The following is a 13,858-nucleotide window of genomic DNA, read 5'->3' as shown; positions in this document are numbered from 1 at the left end:
GCAGCTCCTTGTAACTGATCAAACATGTCATCTTTATGAGGCAAAGGATATTTATTGCGTATTGTTATCTAGTTCAACTGCCTGTAGTCAATGCACATTCTTAGGGATCCGTCTTTCTTCTTTACGAACAATACTGGTGCACCCAATGGAGATATACTCGGTCTGATAAAACCCTTATCTAACAAATCATGCAGTTGTTGTTTTAGCTCCTTCAACTCTGCTGGTGTCATCCGATATGGCGGTATTGATATGGGCTGTGTGTCAGGTGAAAAATCAATACCAAAATCTATTTCTCGTACTGGAGGCAATTCTGGTAAATCCTCAGGAAATACATCAGAAAATTCTCTCACTTACTGGTACATTTTCTATACTAATTGTTTCCTTTCTTGTGTCATTCACAATAGTTAAGAGACCCAAGCAATCTTTCTTCAGAAGTCATTGAGCTTTCATAAAAAATACAACTTTGCAAATCTCTGGAACCTGACCCCCTTTTAGAACAAAATTGGGTTTGTTTGGTATCTCAAACTTGACTATCTTTGCCTGACAATCGACGATAGCATAGCAAGAAAATAACCAATCCATTCCCATCAGCATGTCAAAGTCAATCATATCAAGTACAATAAGGTCAGCTAGAGTATCTCTACCCTCGACCTGAATCTGGCAAGCACGATACATGTATTCAGCTAATAGAGACTCTCCAACAGGAGCAGCAACTAGAAAAGGATCATTCAATAGCTCAGGTTGTCTATTAAACCTCAAAGCAAAGTACGAGGACACATAGGAGTGAGTAGATCTCGGATCAATCAACGCAAATGCATCAAATGAACAGACAGAAAGAATACCTGTAACCACAACATTCGAGGCCTGAGCATCATGTCTAGTAAATGCAAAAACTCTCGCCTGACCTCTACCAGCATTCCCTTGTCCTTGATTCACAGTAGCACGATCTCCAGTACCTCGACCTCCATTTCCTATACCTGTAGCACCTGAAGTATTACGAGTGGTCTGAGTAGGTGCAGCTGACTGAATAGAAGCTTGGCTGAAATTCCTCGGAGGGTAAGGGCAATCCCTCAAGTGATGTCCCAACTGGCCACACCAAAAGCACTCTCCAGTCAGAACATGACACTGACCCAAATATGATCTACCACAGGTCTGACAGACTGGAGTAGTGGCATATATCTGCCTAGAATTACGATGTCCAGATGATGATGGTCCCCTAATACCCTATCTGTAATGCGACATATATGTGGACTGTGAAGACAAGTGTGTCCCTGTCTGAGAACCCTGTTGTTGTTGTCCCTGATTTCCTGTTCTTCAATTTTCACTAAAACCGCCACTGAAAGACCCTAGTGTCTTGGCCTTCTTACGTAAATCACTAGTTGCACGCTTCTCACGTCCCTTGATTTCAATCTTTCTAGCAAGGTTGACTGCATCAGAGTAGGATAAAGTCTTCATATGTGGGGCAACTGTAGTGTATAGACAACCAACCAATCCATCAACAAACCTCTAAACTCGAGCTTCTTCGGTAGGCACTAAGTAAGGGACATATCTAGCCAGCTTACAAAACTTGGTGTTATATGTTGACACATCCATATCTGGAGTCTGAACCAATCTCTCAAAGTCTCTAGCATATTTTTGCATCAGGCTGTCCGGAAGAAAATGATTCATGAACAATTTAGTGAATTCGTCCCATGTCAGTGGTGTTGCTCCTGCTGGCCTTCCTAACAATACAGTTTCATACCATGTGTTAGCCATATCCTCTAGTGTGTATGCTACGAGCTCCACATCTCTCTAACTAGAACATCCTAGAGCACGTAATGCCTTGAGTATTCCATCCAAGAAACTTTGAGGATCTATCGAATTATCAGAACCTGTGAATTTTGGTGATATCAATTTCAGGAACTCTTGTAGGGATACTTCCTTATTCCCGAAAGTCTGAGTCTGTACAGGTGCTTGTGTCTATAAAGTAGCCTGAGGAGCTGAACTTCCACCCTGAGTAGGAACCAATGCCTCTAAGACATTCCATAACCTTGCCATTGCGTCTGCAGGTAAGGCAACAGTAAGTACAACAATTGGCATTAGTGGTGGAGCGTCCTGAACTCCCTGCCCTTGCACTAGATCTCGCATAACAGCTTGGGGTTGACCCATGTTCCTAACTTCAGGTTGAGGAGCAGTATGTCTTCTAGTTTGATGAACCCCAACTTGACCGCTACCCCGGGTAGTACCACGTCCAGCAGATGAAGGTGTGCGTGTCCTAGCCATATGCAAAAGAAATACTCCAAAGTCAATCTCAAGTTATCTCAACGCACGATCAAAGAATGAAAGAAGGGAAAACATTCCTAGATGTTCAGTAGCCTCAAGATCATAAGTATGGCCGCCTACATACACATGAACAAGACTCTACTAAACATTGCTCTATGACTCGGGACTTAAAGCCTAAGCTCTGATACCAACTTTGTCACGACCCAATTTAGGATCATGACGGGCACTTAAGAATAAGTGCCCCCAAGTAAGCCCCATCGATATTTTATAAATAATCGGACAGAGTTTCCCCTGTTTTTGGACTATCCCAAAACTTTTCCTATCTCAAATCAACAACCAAACATCCTAATATCAATTCAAATGATAATGACTTTATCAATTAACCAAAACAAATATCTATCATTAATAGTCCACCCACTAAAAATTAGAAATACTACGTTATCTCCAACTTTGATAAGAATGAGCGATACTCAACATAAGTCTATAATAACAAAAGAATACTCAAGACTCTAAAAGAATGACTATGGAGCGACTCTAAGAGTTCAAAGAAAAGACCATAACAATAAATAAAATCTCCGCCCACGCGAATAAGTGCGAGGCTCACCAAGAACTATCAACCTGTGCGCTCTAATTAACGAAATCCTCGCCCGCGGCAACTGTTGTCTCTGTAAAAAAAATTAGCGGGGAATGAGTCGCTAGCTCAGTGAGTAATAACACTTAACCACAATTATTTTTTTTTATTGAGGACAAATCAGAAAATATGCTAGTATATTAAATAGAAAATCTCATAAAAATGCCCTTTCAGAAACAATAAAAGATTTCAGTCTCATCATGTTTTTCTTGTAGTATAATACAATTAACAATTCAATAGTAAGCTCGGTAACCATTGTATAATATCAATATTCACATTTGGGAGGTTTTAATGAACGGATCATGTAATCGGTATAACTGTGGACTTCTTCGCAAGAAGTCAAATATAACGGTAATCCCTACTCGAGAGAAATCAGTAATGGTATACTAGTTCTACCTTCCCACTAGCGAGGGTTATAACGGTAATTGATAATTATAAGGTGCACCGGGTCTAACGAACCCGTCGTTAGCTACGGGATCCTTCAATGTCTACTCCCATTTATACTTGTCTCTGTAATCCGTATAAACTCGTAGAAAATATTTTAAAACAATATAGGATATTTCGGTTCTTATCAAATCATAAAATTTTATTTCGATAACAGTAAATTCAAGTAACGGTAAAACAGATCTAGTGACAACGGCAATATTTAAAACAACGATAATCATCTCAAATAACTATTTCGGTAACATATCGAGTAAAAGACTTGTCCCACATGCAACTCAAAATAATCGGTAACATATTCATATTAAAAATCATGTGTAAATCATGCAAGTTATGAAAACACAAATTACGGTAAGATTACTACTCACATTACTCGTGCCGAAATACCAAATGTTTCACCTCGAGCAATTCGTACAAATTCCTCCAATCAATCTATAATTACATAATATCGATCTCATGTTAATTTTCCTGTTTAGGCTAATTCATAGCTAATTTAGAATACCCAGTCATCGGAGTTCATGTTTGAGTTTTAATTTGTGGATTTATATTCTCATAGAACTAGTCCAAAATCTATAAATTTCAAACTATTTAGTATACTTTATTCCTCCAAAGTTAGACCTATCAGTACTTAAACCAAATATTTATAGTCTTACTGTCCATAGTAATTATTTATTTATTTATTAACCAAAAAAAATTAATATTGAATTCTTTTGTACTACATGAAATCGCTTAGATGTAGTGAAATAATTCAACTGATAAGAAGAAAGGTAACGTCTTAAGTCGAAGAAGAACTTTATACTTTTAATTTCAACCCCCGGTTCTTCTTAAAGCCTTTGTCCGATGCTTTCTTCTTCCTCTCTTTTCTTCCTTTCTCTTTCTTTCCTTCTCTGCTTTTGTTTTCTTCGTTTCCTGAAGCAGAATGCTTCGTTCCCCTTTTCCCTGACCCTTTTCTGTTTTGCCGTCACTTTACAATGGGCTTTTGCCCATTTAATTGGCTAGTTTTTTTTTTTTGGTTTAAGTAATATTAAATGACAAAAATACCCCAACTTGAATGTGAAGTATTACAATTATACCCCGTTGAAGCTGTGAAAAAATTCTGAGTTTTTTTCCTTTTCTTATGACTGCGCAATGATCTTTAGTACTGAAGAAAAAGAAACCAATTTCGTGAAGAGCAGAAATAAGGAAATGTGTAGTTTCTTGGAGAAGAATAGAAGAAACGGCTAAGTTAAAAGAATATGAATTCTGAGCTCCTCTCTAAATTTTCCCAATGACTGTTTAATAGACGGTTTTCTGCATACACTAGAGAGTTTTAATGATTTGCTTTAACCAACATAACTACCTATTGCCGCCACAAAAGTATTTAAAAAGGCAAAGAGAAGAAAAGTATAGTAACACCTAAATAAAGTACCAACAGAAATTACATTAATTCAACTTAAATTTGTTCTACACATGTCACCATTGACGTTTAAAAATCTACATATCTACATAATTTTGGCCTTAGAGTGAGTGATATTTTTATTCCCCCCCCCCCCCCCCCCCCATTTTTTCTTTTTGCTTTTTGTATATAAAGATGCAATTTTGCTCTTGCGGAAAAGCAAAGACAGGAAAGAGAAAAAATAATATGTTCTACTTATACTTGCTGAATTTATCTCTTAAATTGACATCAGGATGTTGATTTTAATTTAATTTTTCAATTATTTTGAGTAAGTTTAAAATTATTTTCTCGTGCCAAAATAGATGAAGATATTGTTAAAACTTCGATCAACAAAATTGAAAAAGGAATGATTAAAAGGTGAGTAACAATCTATATTGCTTTTTTACTATTAATGTTTGCAACTATCAACATGACTTTATGCGTTAAGTATATCAATGTAATTATAATGTCATATTGGGATGTTACCGACTGGTTATGTAAAGTTGGTGATATGAGACTCTTCGCGCTACTCGGAGAAAATATTTTTATTTTGATCGAATCAATTTATCGAATTAAGTTTGATTCACATATGAGAATTTTATCTCTATCTCTACAACTAAATTTAGAGGAAAAACCATTATGTAAATTCACTAATTCTTTCACCACAACATAAAATGCAGACAAGTTAATTATAATAAAGAGATCCTTAAAGCATACCATATAAAAATGCAACGATAATTGTATAATAAATTTATTGCTTTTATAATATTAGACCATTTAGACAGTTTCAAATAAAAGTTATAAAGGAATTGGACGCATTCAAACTTAATGCAGGGTTGTTGACTCTTATTCAAGCCGGGGAATCACTGCTTAACAGCCTCGCGGCCAACCATAACAGAATATTCTGGTAATCCAATAAAGAAAGATACTCAAAAAACAAGAAATAAAGAAAAAAGAGACTGTCATTGGCGTTTGATTTTTTAAAAAAAAAAACGGGTGAAAGTTTTCTTTCAAAATTAACATTTTCCATCTTGTAAAAATTATATTTCAACCAAAATTTTACAAATATTTAAAACGTGTAAAAAAAACGATTTTCCGTAACTCTTGCCTCTACTAGCTATAATTTTGACCTTCACGGAAAACAAACAAACCACTGCAGAGACATCTCACCCTGCATTACCATTTAACAGCGTGATCAGCTACTATTTTGGAGCATAAATCTCATTGTCCAAAGTGAACGCCAATCACAGATAAGTATAACATTGTCAGGTCCCCAAATTCAGAATACAGAAGTAGCTCTTTGGATAGCATAAGCGCTGTCAGAATTCCAAGATCAAGCTGAATTATTGATCTTAATAGAATAGACAGCCAGGTGTATATGAATAGGAAGCAGGCAAGACCTTGTCGAAAGTGAGTTCAGTGGCTCTGGTCAGTAGCACGATTGATATAACATAGTTACCTCTTAAACCATTTCAAAACCGTGTATGCACTAAAGGGGAGTTGGGGGGGGGGGGGGGGGGGTGTGCAGAAACAAGTAGAAATGGTGAAACTGTAGAAATGAGCGGGCAGGGACAAGCCACAACTACTCACTTTATGCAAATAAAGTGACGAAGATTTCACCGCTCGACAGCCGCTTACTGATTTTTATTTATCCTGGCACTTAAAACGTGTAATCAATTATTTCTCCAGCACTATGTTGGAGCACAACAGGGGTACCACAACCTTGCTGGAAATGAAATAAGCACAAAATTTGGATGTTGAAACTCCGAGTTCAGGTCCTGACAAATCAAGGAGGACCTGATATTCAGCTCAAGCCAATTAAAAGGACCATAGTTTTTCTTCTGCAGCAGTTTTAATAAGCTTCTTGGTTATAGCAGATATTACCGGATCACACTTGAGAAGGCATACAGTACAGTTTGTCAATGTAACTTCCTCTCGAGCCTAGCAAGTCTGGCTTTCGCAAGACATTCGAGAGAAGGAATAAAAGCTCCGGCAGCAAGGTACCCAGAGTTATCAGCCCGTCGAAGGAACCATTCGACTTGTTTAATGAAATGGTACCGGTGGATACTTGTCCATTACATACTTGATCAATCGCAAAACCAACGAAATTATGCAATCACTACTTCCAGCTCTTCTGAACTTGATCAAATCCAAGGAAGCCAGGACTCCGATTGAAACCACATCTCATAGCATATCATCTTCAAATGGAAATCCTGCACATTGCAAAAGTATGACTCATAATTGAGAAGCTGATTGCAAATAACTTGATCAAAATAGCCCACGAACAATATTCTTTGGTCAGACTTACTGTAAACCGAATATTTTGAAGGCTAGTCACAGTCCAGGTGTATGTCTATGCACTAAGGTATTTGGGCGGTCAAAATTGCCTATTGTCAATAGAGGAATCATCTTTAACCAAAACTTAGAACATTATAGAAACATAAAGATGTAAAAAAGCTACTATCAGACTCTATCAACTCACAGGAAATTACCAAATCAAAACTAACAATATAACATTACCTGGTGACAAGCTCACCTATTTTGACCAGATGGCAACAGGGTTCAAAAGAACAATTAGACTTAAACGTAAGAGTGGGATGGGTGGTGGGGAAAGAGAAGTCCATAAATCAAATTTTACATCACAACTTTACACTCCTGATGGGAACACAGGAAGTGCTGCCTTTGATATATCACATTTCCAAACTTCTCAAAATTTCTGAGATACAATCCCATTACCAACATGTTTGTAACAATTCATTAGCTCACCACAAAATTAAGCGATAAAGATTACAACACATGCAACTTTGCGAGTAATGAATCAAGTGAAGAAAATAACCACCCATGTATGCACAAAGGAACTGCACAATTTTTTAGAAATCACATATGATCTATTTTACATGGAAAAAGAGACATAAGATGTCGCTAGTGCTTCATTTTTCAGCGGACAGGAGCCACCCTGATCTTAATGCAAGGATGGACCAATTCGTTTATAGTCATCTTAGGAAAAATATCTAACCCGAGCTCCCAAAGAAAGACAAACAGCTGCTACCATCTGCTTTCATGTCCAGCTCAGTCCACACCCTCTTCAGCTTGTGAAATTGCGAAAATCAGGGAGCAGACCATGATCAGCCACCCGAATCATCCATACAAGCTTATAATCACAGAATAAGGATGAGCTGCCTAATTGGACGGCACATTAGCCTCACCTTCATCTTAATCCTGAAAAGGAAAGAAAGGATCTTGTTATCATGAATCAAAATGCTTCTTGTCCACAATCACAATTGCGATGTCCAGGAATATGCCACCCGTCCCCAAAGCAAAGACACACGAAAAGAGAGCAAGAAGAGTACCTATTTATCACTTTGCAGAAGAAATACGTCGCAAGGAGGAAATCCAGCTGCTGCCATTATCACCATCATGAGTTGTTTCAGCAGGCAATGCAGGTTTTGTGGCGTTTGCTCTTGGTAAAACAGGAGCTAATGAAGTAGATGGCATGTGTGCACTACTTAGTACCTACAAGATGAAATGGAAGTTAATGAGAAGCCTACTTGGGCAGAGATATTAGAAGGAAGAATAATAATAAGACATGGTAAACAGACAATGCTAAAAGCGAAGAAAACTTTATCTGAAACAAGGCTATGAAAAAGTATTACTTACATTTCTCTCAAGATTGGCAGAAGTTAAATTCCTGTTAGTTGGTGACTTAAATTGCATACGAATTCCAGGACTGGAAGGATTGTTCGGTCTTATGCGATCAGTCACCTCAGTAACATAAGGTCCATTGTTGCCTGTAGAAACTGTAGAAGGAACAGCACAGCAACCTTATTACAGCAACAGAAAGTGACTTGAAATCCAAAAAATACAAGTATGTCTCCACTAGCATACTTCTATCTTTAATTTATCTGCCAGTCCTTTACACTTTAATGATGGGTTATAACCACTCAACCCAGAATACGGAAAGTATTTTGTGCTGGTAGAATCCAGAGAATGCAAGCCACAATCACGAAATGATAAGAGATTCAGTTACTAACCTTGACGCTTTTCAACATCCATTGGAATTGCCCGGCTGCTCTCACCGACAACTTGCTGCAAAAATAACAGCGCTAGTTCAAAAAAGGTTAAGGAAAGAATCAAAACTTTGATAAAGCCTAGCTCATGCAGCTATCCTTGACTAAAAAACTGTATTATTCAGCCCGTTGAAACGGAAATATTTATTTAAGCAAGCAACAAGAAGAATTGTAGAAGCTCAAAATATTGTGGGTCATCAAACTGAGAAGTGACTAATCATAGTCAAAATGAATTCAGGAAATATGACAAGCTAAGAATGATACCCGGTGCTGTGGTTTACTTGTTTGTGCCTGTTGGTACTTTAGGATGGTCCAATCAAATATGTAATCAAATTCATATCCTGCATGACACATAGAAGCACGTCAGTTGAACTTCTGCCAACGGACTTTTGTGTAATCAGCTCAGTAGGATATTTTAACAGAGAACAATGGTATTGTGTCCAAGGACTTGATGAGCTTAACTTACACATACCTTGACGGGTAAAAAGCTCACGGAATAGGCGCTTTAAAAATCCATAATCAGGCCGCTGATCAAATGTCAACGAATGACAGTAATGGAAATACGAAGCAAACTCAACAGGATGAGACTTGCATAAAACCTTCACCAATAAACAGTACAAAGAGTCAGAATAAGAACCTTAAAAAACTGTTTAAAAAAAAAAGACAAAATGAGCAGTGGCTAGGGAAGCTATTCAGTGTCCACGTGCCTCAATAGGAGTTGATAACTTCTTTTGACATATTTTGTCATACTTTTGCTTCTTTGTGGCAGCTTTTAGACCCTGCCATGGGAGGCTGTTGAAGAACCAATATATTGGTTAAAACAATATTTGATACACGTGCATGTAGAAGGACCAAAGAGAAAAAAAGGTTTAATCTAATTGGAAAAAAAACACGCACCTGCCTCTCAAGAAATAAAGTAGGACATATCCAAGAGATTCTAAATCATCCCGCCGGCTTTGCTCTGCATAACATACAAAAATGATTTAAATGTTAAGAGGTTCTGTTTTAACAGCTTTCTTTCTCACAGGCAGGATAATGGTTACTTATTTTTCTTTCCAAATGGGGGAGATGATGGGGAGAGAGAAACAAGCAAGGAAAAGAATATGTGTGCTTACCAATTCCAAGATGAGTATTACAACTGGCATAACGTGCAGTTCCCGTTAAATTTTTGTTCTCTCTGCACAAAAGAAAAGATACTAAAATTAGATCTATAATGCTGCATTTCAAAGAATGATCGAGGTTCTCTTTTCGAACTTTTAACCAAATAAAATTACAATCAGGCATCAACACTCATGAGAGTACCTGGAAGCTTAAAGGTAAATGATAAATGATGAAATTAGTTCAGATTAGAAGATTCAAAAACTTAAATACCTGTAAGGAATATGGCGATTTGTAGTTGCATCACGATATCTTTTAGCAAGACCAAAATCAATAATATAAACCTGAAATTTACACAATGAGAATAGTATTCAATCAGAATAAAAGAAAAAGAAACAAAACAATAAAATCAATAAAAAGAGGTGGAATGTAGAGTACCTGATTTGCTTTTCGACCAAGACCCATCAGAAAGTTGTCAGGCTTAATATCCCTGTGTAGAAAGCCTTTAGAGTGTACATATTCAATTCTGGTAATCTGATAATAGGAGAGGCACAAGAACCTGATTAGCCAAGCTGCTAAAAAGGAAAAGCCAGCAAGAAATTCAAACAATAAATTGCTTAATTAAAAAAAAAAAAGTCCAAACAATAAATTGAACATGGTGCAAAAGTCCTAAGAATTTATTGGAAAGGCACCAATCTTTTTGTGCTGTTTAAAAATATATTAAGGTTTAATATTTCTCCAATATCTATGTGACGAGAAAATCATTGACAAAAAAATCAGACAGATCAAACATAGACTCTGGTGCAGTTATGTTAGACTGTATCCCCAACAATTTTACTTAAAAAGAATTGCTGAGAATTATAATGGATAAGAATATTGGGAAGGGGGGAGTCCAATAGGTGGAAATAGCAGCTATTGTCAGACAGGTTCTAATTGTACCGAAACATAGTCGCACAAATGTTATAAAGAGTGTTGAGGAAAACTGTTGTTACCATCTGGTCAGCCAACATTAAAACAGTCTTCAATGAAAGCTTCCGGTCACAGTAGACAAAGAGATCTTCCAAACTAGGACCCAGCAAATCCATGACCAGAACGTTGTCATCACCATCCACACCAGACCATTTTATATGTGGTATACCACCTAGAAAAGTACAGAAAATAAATTACACATAATCAGTATTCTAACCATAAAGTGCACAAAATATACATCAACATCACTAAAAAAAATAAGTAAAAAACATACTTCCTCCTTGGAGAATATTGTACAACTTGGCCTCGTAGAGAAGTTGAGGATGTTTAGTCTTATTATTCTCCTGCAAAAAGTCTTATCATGTTAGATCCCAGCAAGATGTGAATAACCAGGGGAATAAAGAAAGTTACTAATAATGCAAAAGTTACTAATAATGCAAATAACCAGTGGAATAAAGAAAGAAAGAAAATACAGAGAAAACCGTGAAAATATATCAACATCATTCTACTATAACAGTAATCAAGGAAATCTCAGTCTGCGGCTGATAAATTAAATGCTTTGGCTAGGAAAAATTAGTAAAATTATATTTAAAATATAGTTAACAAACCCTAGTTGCCATATATAGCAGACAGACTCCACAAATAGCTGTCTTTAAGCTCTTTTTCAATAGCAATTGTGTCAGGGCCAGCTTGTGCGCATCACAACAATTCCACCAGGAACCTGTTACGTCCCACCAGCACATGTATCAGGTCTGGGCAGCTTGCGCGCCCTCGATTATTCAACCAGCACATGTACCGGTAACTCTGCCGACGAAGTGGAATTTGAACCTAAGGCATCATGGTTCTCCTCCCACTTCACTGGCCACCACCAGGCTACTTCTCTGGGTGCTAAGTAGCTGTCTTTAATCTCATATCCACATAATGAGGATTCCAAAAAGGAAGTACAAAATTTACCTCATGATCCAATTACAATTAGACTTAACTAGTTTACCTTCCTGATACACAAAGCGCTTATCAAATGAAAAGGAAACATTAAACAAAATCAACAAAATTCAAGGCTTTTAAGCAAATAAAAAAACTCACAATTTTTACTGCGACGATCTCAAACGAATCAATATGTGTAGCTGCAAAAACAAAAATCCACGCATAATTATCAAAATTCACATCAAACTTTAAAAGTATCCAAGCTCAATTAATAAAATAATGCTCAAAACATATAAATTACACTAACCGAGGAAAATTTCACCAAACGATCCACTACCGATTTTGCGACCGAGCTTGAATTTACCTCCGACGATCCTTTCCATAGCTTAGATCGACGGCTCAGATTAGATCAGATCAGATTCTTCCAGATCATGAAAAACAAAAAAAATGCGCTTTTTTGAAGATTCGGAGTAGTCGCAAATCGAAATACACAAACGAAAAAGGGATTAGTAATTGAAATTATCTAAAAATGAATCACGCCGGCGAAGAACGTCAGGATTTTCCGGTGAAAAAGACGGCGGAGAGGAGTTTGGGGGGGGGGGGGGCGAGGGGGTAGGTATGAAGTGGTGAAGACTGATGCGGTGAGGGATTAGAGTATTTTTTCCGTGTATATGCTCTGTGATTACGTTACGGTTCACGAGCGCACAAATGAGGAAAGAGGATAAAGTTGCCACGTGGATCACCAAATTGTGGTTGGTTTGACTTTTGCGGGACTGAATAATGTAGTTTAATTGGCCCATTTGAAATACTGGGCTGGATTTTGGTTAAGGATATGGGCCTAGCCTAGCTTATGCAATTGTGTGATCGTCCTTTTTAACTTGTACCCGCTTTCTTTTTTCATTTGCATCTGTACATTTTGTTAAAAGCATTTTAAAAAGATAATTTTATTCTTATTTAGTAAAAGACTACTTTCTCTCCAAGTATACGGCATGTTGTCTCTTGTCTCTGTCTCTCTCCTTCTTCGCGGTTTTGATTTGTTCTTCTCTGAAATCAAACGGTTTTCGGCATTGCATCCTGCTTTATTTTGCAATTGTTTCTTTCCCAACAACACTAAGTATAATCACGGGCATGATTTTAATGGTTGCTTTTGTACATTGCATTAACTTTGTATGTGATTTTAATTTAGGATTAGTTTTATGATTTAATTTCTAGGTTTTTTGTTGATAGTAATCTTAGTTGAATTGTTTTTCTTTTTTTATTTGTGCTAAAATAGTTTCCTAGGGTTTTAGTTTGATTAGTGTATTAGTTTTGTAGGTTTTACTTTTACGATTAGTGTTTTTAGATTTTTTAAAACTATGTTTGTGTTTTTGATGAAAATTCTATATATTCTTCGGTGATTTTTGGAGACGTTGAAATTTTTAAAAACTTTGAGATTCAAATAGATGTTGCTATTAAAGTGTGAAGTTTTTAATAATACTTCAAGGATAACTTAATTCTAGGAGTTGAAGCTTTGTTTTGTATTTTGTAAAAGTATTTTTGTTTTATTTTTGATAAACTTCAACATTATTTGGAGTTGAATTTGTGTTCTGTATTTGTAAAACTACAGCATATTTTGACTGAATTTTTTATTCTGTAATTGTAATTTCAGTATTCTTAAAGCTGAAGTTTCGTTCTGTATTTGCTGAAGTTTTGTTCTGTATTTCTCTGAAGTTAAAGGGCTTTAAAATATATCTTAAGCTAAATTGTGCTGAAGTTTTAACTGATTTTTTTGATAATGTTCTAAAGTTATTTTTCCTACCTTTAATTTTTTTTTAACAGATGGCATCTACGAAATCTAAAGCACCTAAAGATCCTAAAGCACCTAGAATACGTAAAGCTCCTTAAGTCCCTGTTGTTGTACCTACAAAATCAGGGGAGAGATATTATGAGATTCGAGATTGGTTTAATTATCGTGCTTACTGGAAGGGGAACCACGATTTGAAGGGTTTAATTACAACTTTCTTGACTCCTGCACAATAGGAGAAGCTAAATAATGGTACATTTCGATATATC

The 13,858-nt window shown here is 36.6% G+C and overlaps 2 protein-coding genes and 1 long non-coding RNA gene across 7 annotated transcripts; all 3 read right to left on the bottom strand.

Moving 5' to 3' along the window:
• Positions 1 to 435: 435 nt before the first annotated feature.
• On the bottom strand, positions 436 to 1,755 carry LOC138893545 (uncharacterized). The gene is made up of 4 exons (XM_070178166.1): positions 1,563 to 1,755; positions 1,332 to 1,466; positions 1,131 to 1,228; positions 436 to 1,086 (listed from the first exon to the last, which is right to left on the bottom strand). Exons 1-4 carry the CDS (start codon positions 1,753 to 1,755, stop codon positions 436 to 438), a joined length of 1,077 nt encoding a protein of 358 aa, XP_070034267.1.
• Positions 1,756 to 2,783: 1,028 nt separating this feature from the next.
• On the bottom strand, positions 2,784 to 3,827 carry LOC138893501 (uncharacterized). Its single transcript, XR_011409029.1, has 2 exons — positions 3,703 to 3,827; positions 2,784 to 2,927 (listed from the first exon to the last, which is right to left on the bottom strand). It is a non-coding gene; the product is annotated as an uncharacterized lncRNA (long non-coding RNA).
• Positions 3,828 to 5,566: 1,739 nt separating this feature from the next.
• LOC104116042 (casein kinase 1-like protein 3) lies at positions 5,567 to 12,445 on the bottom strand. Of its 5 annotated transcripts, XR_011408333.1 has the most exons (17): positions 11,966 to 11,980; positions 11,491 to 11,877; positions 11,157 to 11,226; positions 10,906 to 11,054; positions 10,352 to 10,447; positions 10,187 to 10,257; positions 9,931 to 9,992; positions 9,713 to 9,776; positions 9,523 to 9,607; positions 9,288 to 9,414; positions 9,080 to 9,156; positions 8,780 to 8,834; positions 8,406 to 8,545; positions 8,099 to 8,261; positions 7,765 to 7,967; positions 6,633 to 6,961; positions 5,567 to 6,526 (listed from the first exon to the last, which is right to left on the bottom strand). XR_011408333.1 is itself a non-coding variant. In XM_070177085.1 (15 exons), the coding sequence occupies exons 1-14, from the start codon at positions 12,187 to 12,189 to the stop codon at positions 8,106 to 8,108; spliced, it is 1,269 nt and encodes a 422-aa protein (XP_070033186.1). In that variant the 5' UTR covers positions 12,190 to 12,445; the 3' UTR covers positions 7,381 to 7,967; positions 8,099 to 8,105. The 5 variants fall into 5 exon arrangements, 2 of the variants coding, with proteins under 2 accessions (XP_070033186.1, XP_070033185.1); XR_011408334.1 differs by lacking the exon at positions 11,491 to 11,877 and adding an exon at positions 12,114 to 12,444 and having other exon boundaries at positions 5,567 to 6,961; positions 11,966 to 12,006; XR_011408332.1 differs by having other exon boundaries at positions 5,567 to 6,961.
• Positions 12,446 to 13,858: the final 1,413 nt, after the last annotated feature.

Source organism: Nicotiana tomentosiformis, chromosome 6 (genome assembly GCF_000390325.3).
Source record: "Nicotiana tomentosiformis chromosome 6, ASM39032v3, whole genome shotgun sequence".
Classification (NCBI taxonomy): Eukaryota; Viridiplantae; Streptophyta; class Magnoliopsida; order Solanales; family Solanaceae; genus Nicotiana; species Nicotiana tomentosiformis.
This window is presented reverse-complemented; position numbering and strand designations above follow the sequence as displayed.

Excerpts from the sequence above, each read along its gene's own strand:
- LOC104116042 (XM_070177084.1), bottom strand. The coding sequence starts at position 11,625 with ATGTGCTGGTGGGACGTAACAGGTTCCTGGTGGAATTGTTGTGATGCG. Across the intron at positions 10,448-10,905 it reads TAATGTTGGCTGACCAGATG|ATTACCAGAATTGAATATGT; the intron begins GTAACAACAGTT and ends TCCTATTATCAG. Across the intron at positions 9,157-9,287 it reads TGAGCTTTTTACCCGTCAAG|GATATGAATTTGATTACATA; the intron begins GTATGTGTAAGT and ends TGTGTCATGCAG.
- LOC138893545 (XM_070178166.1), bottom strand. The coding sequence starts at position 1,755 with ATGGCTAACACATGGTATGAAACTGTATTGTTAGGAAGGCCAGCAGGA. Across the intron at positions 1,467-1,562 it reads AACATATAACACCAAGTTTT|TTGCCCCACATATGAAGACT; the intron begins GTAAGCTGGCTA and ends TATACACTACAG. Across the intron at positions 1,229-1,331 it reads ACTAGGGTCTTTCAGTGGCG|ATAGGGTATTAGGGGACCAT; the intron begins GTTTTAGTGAAA and ends GTCGCATTACAG.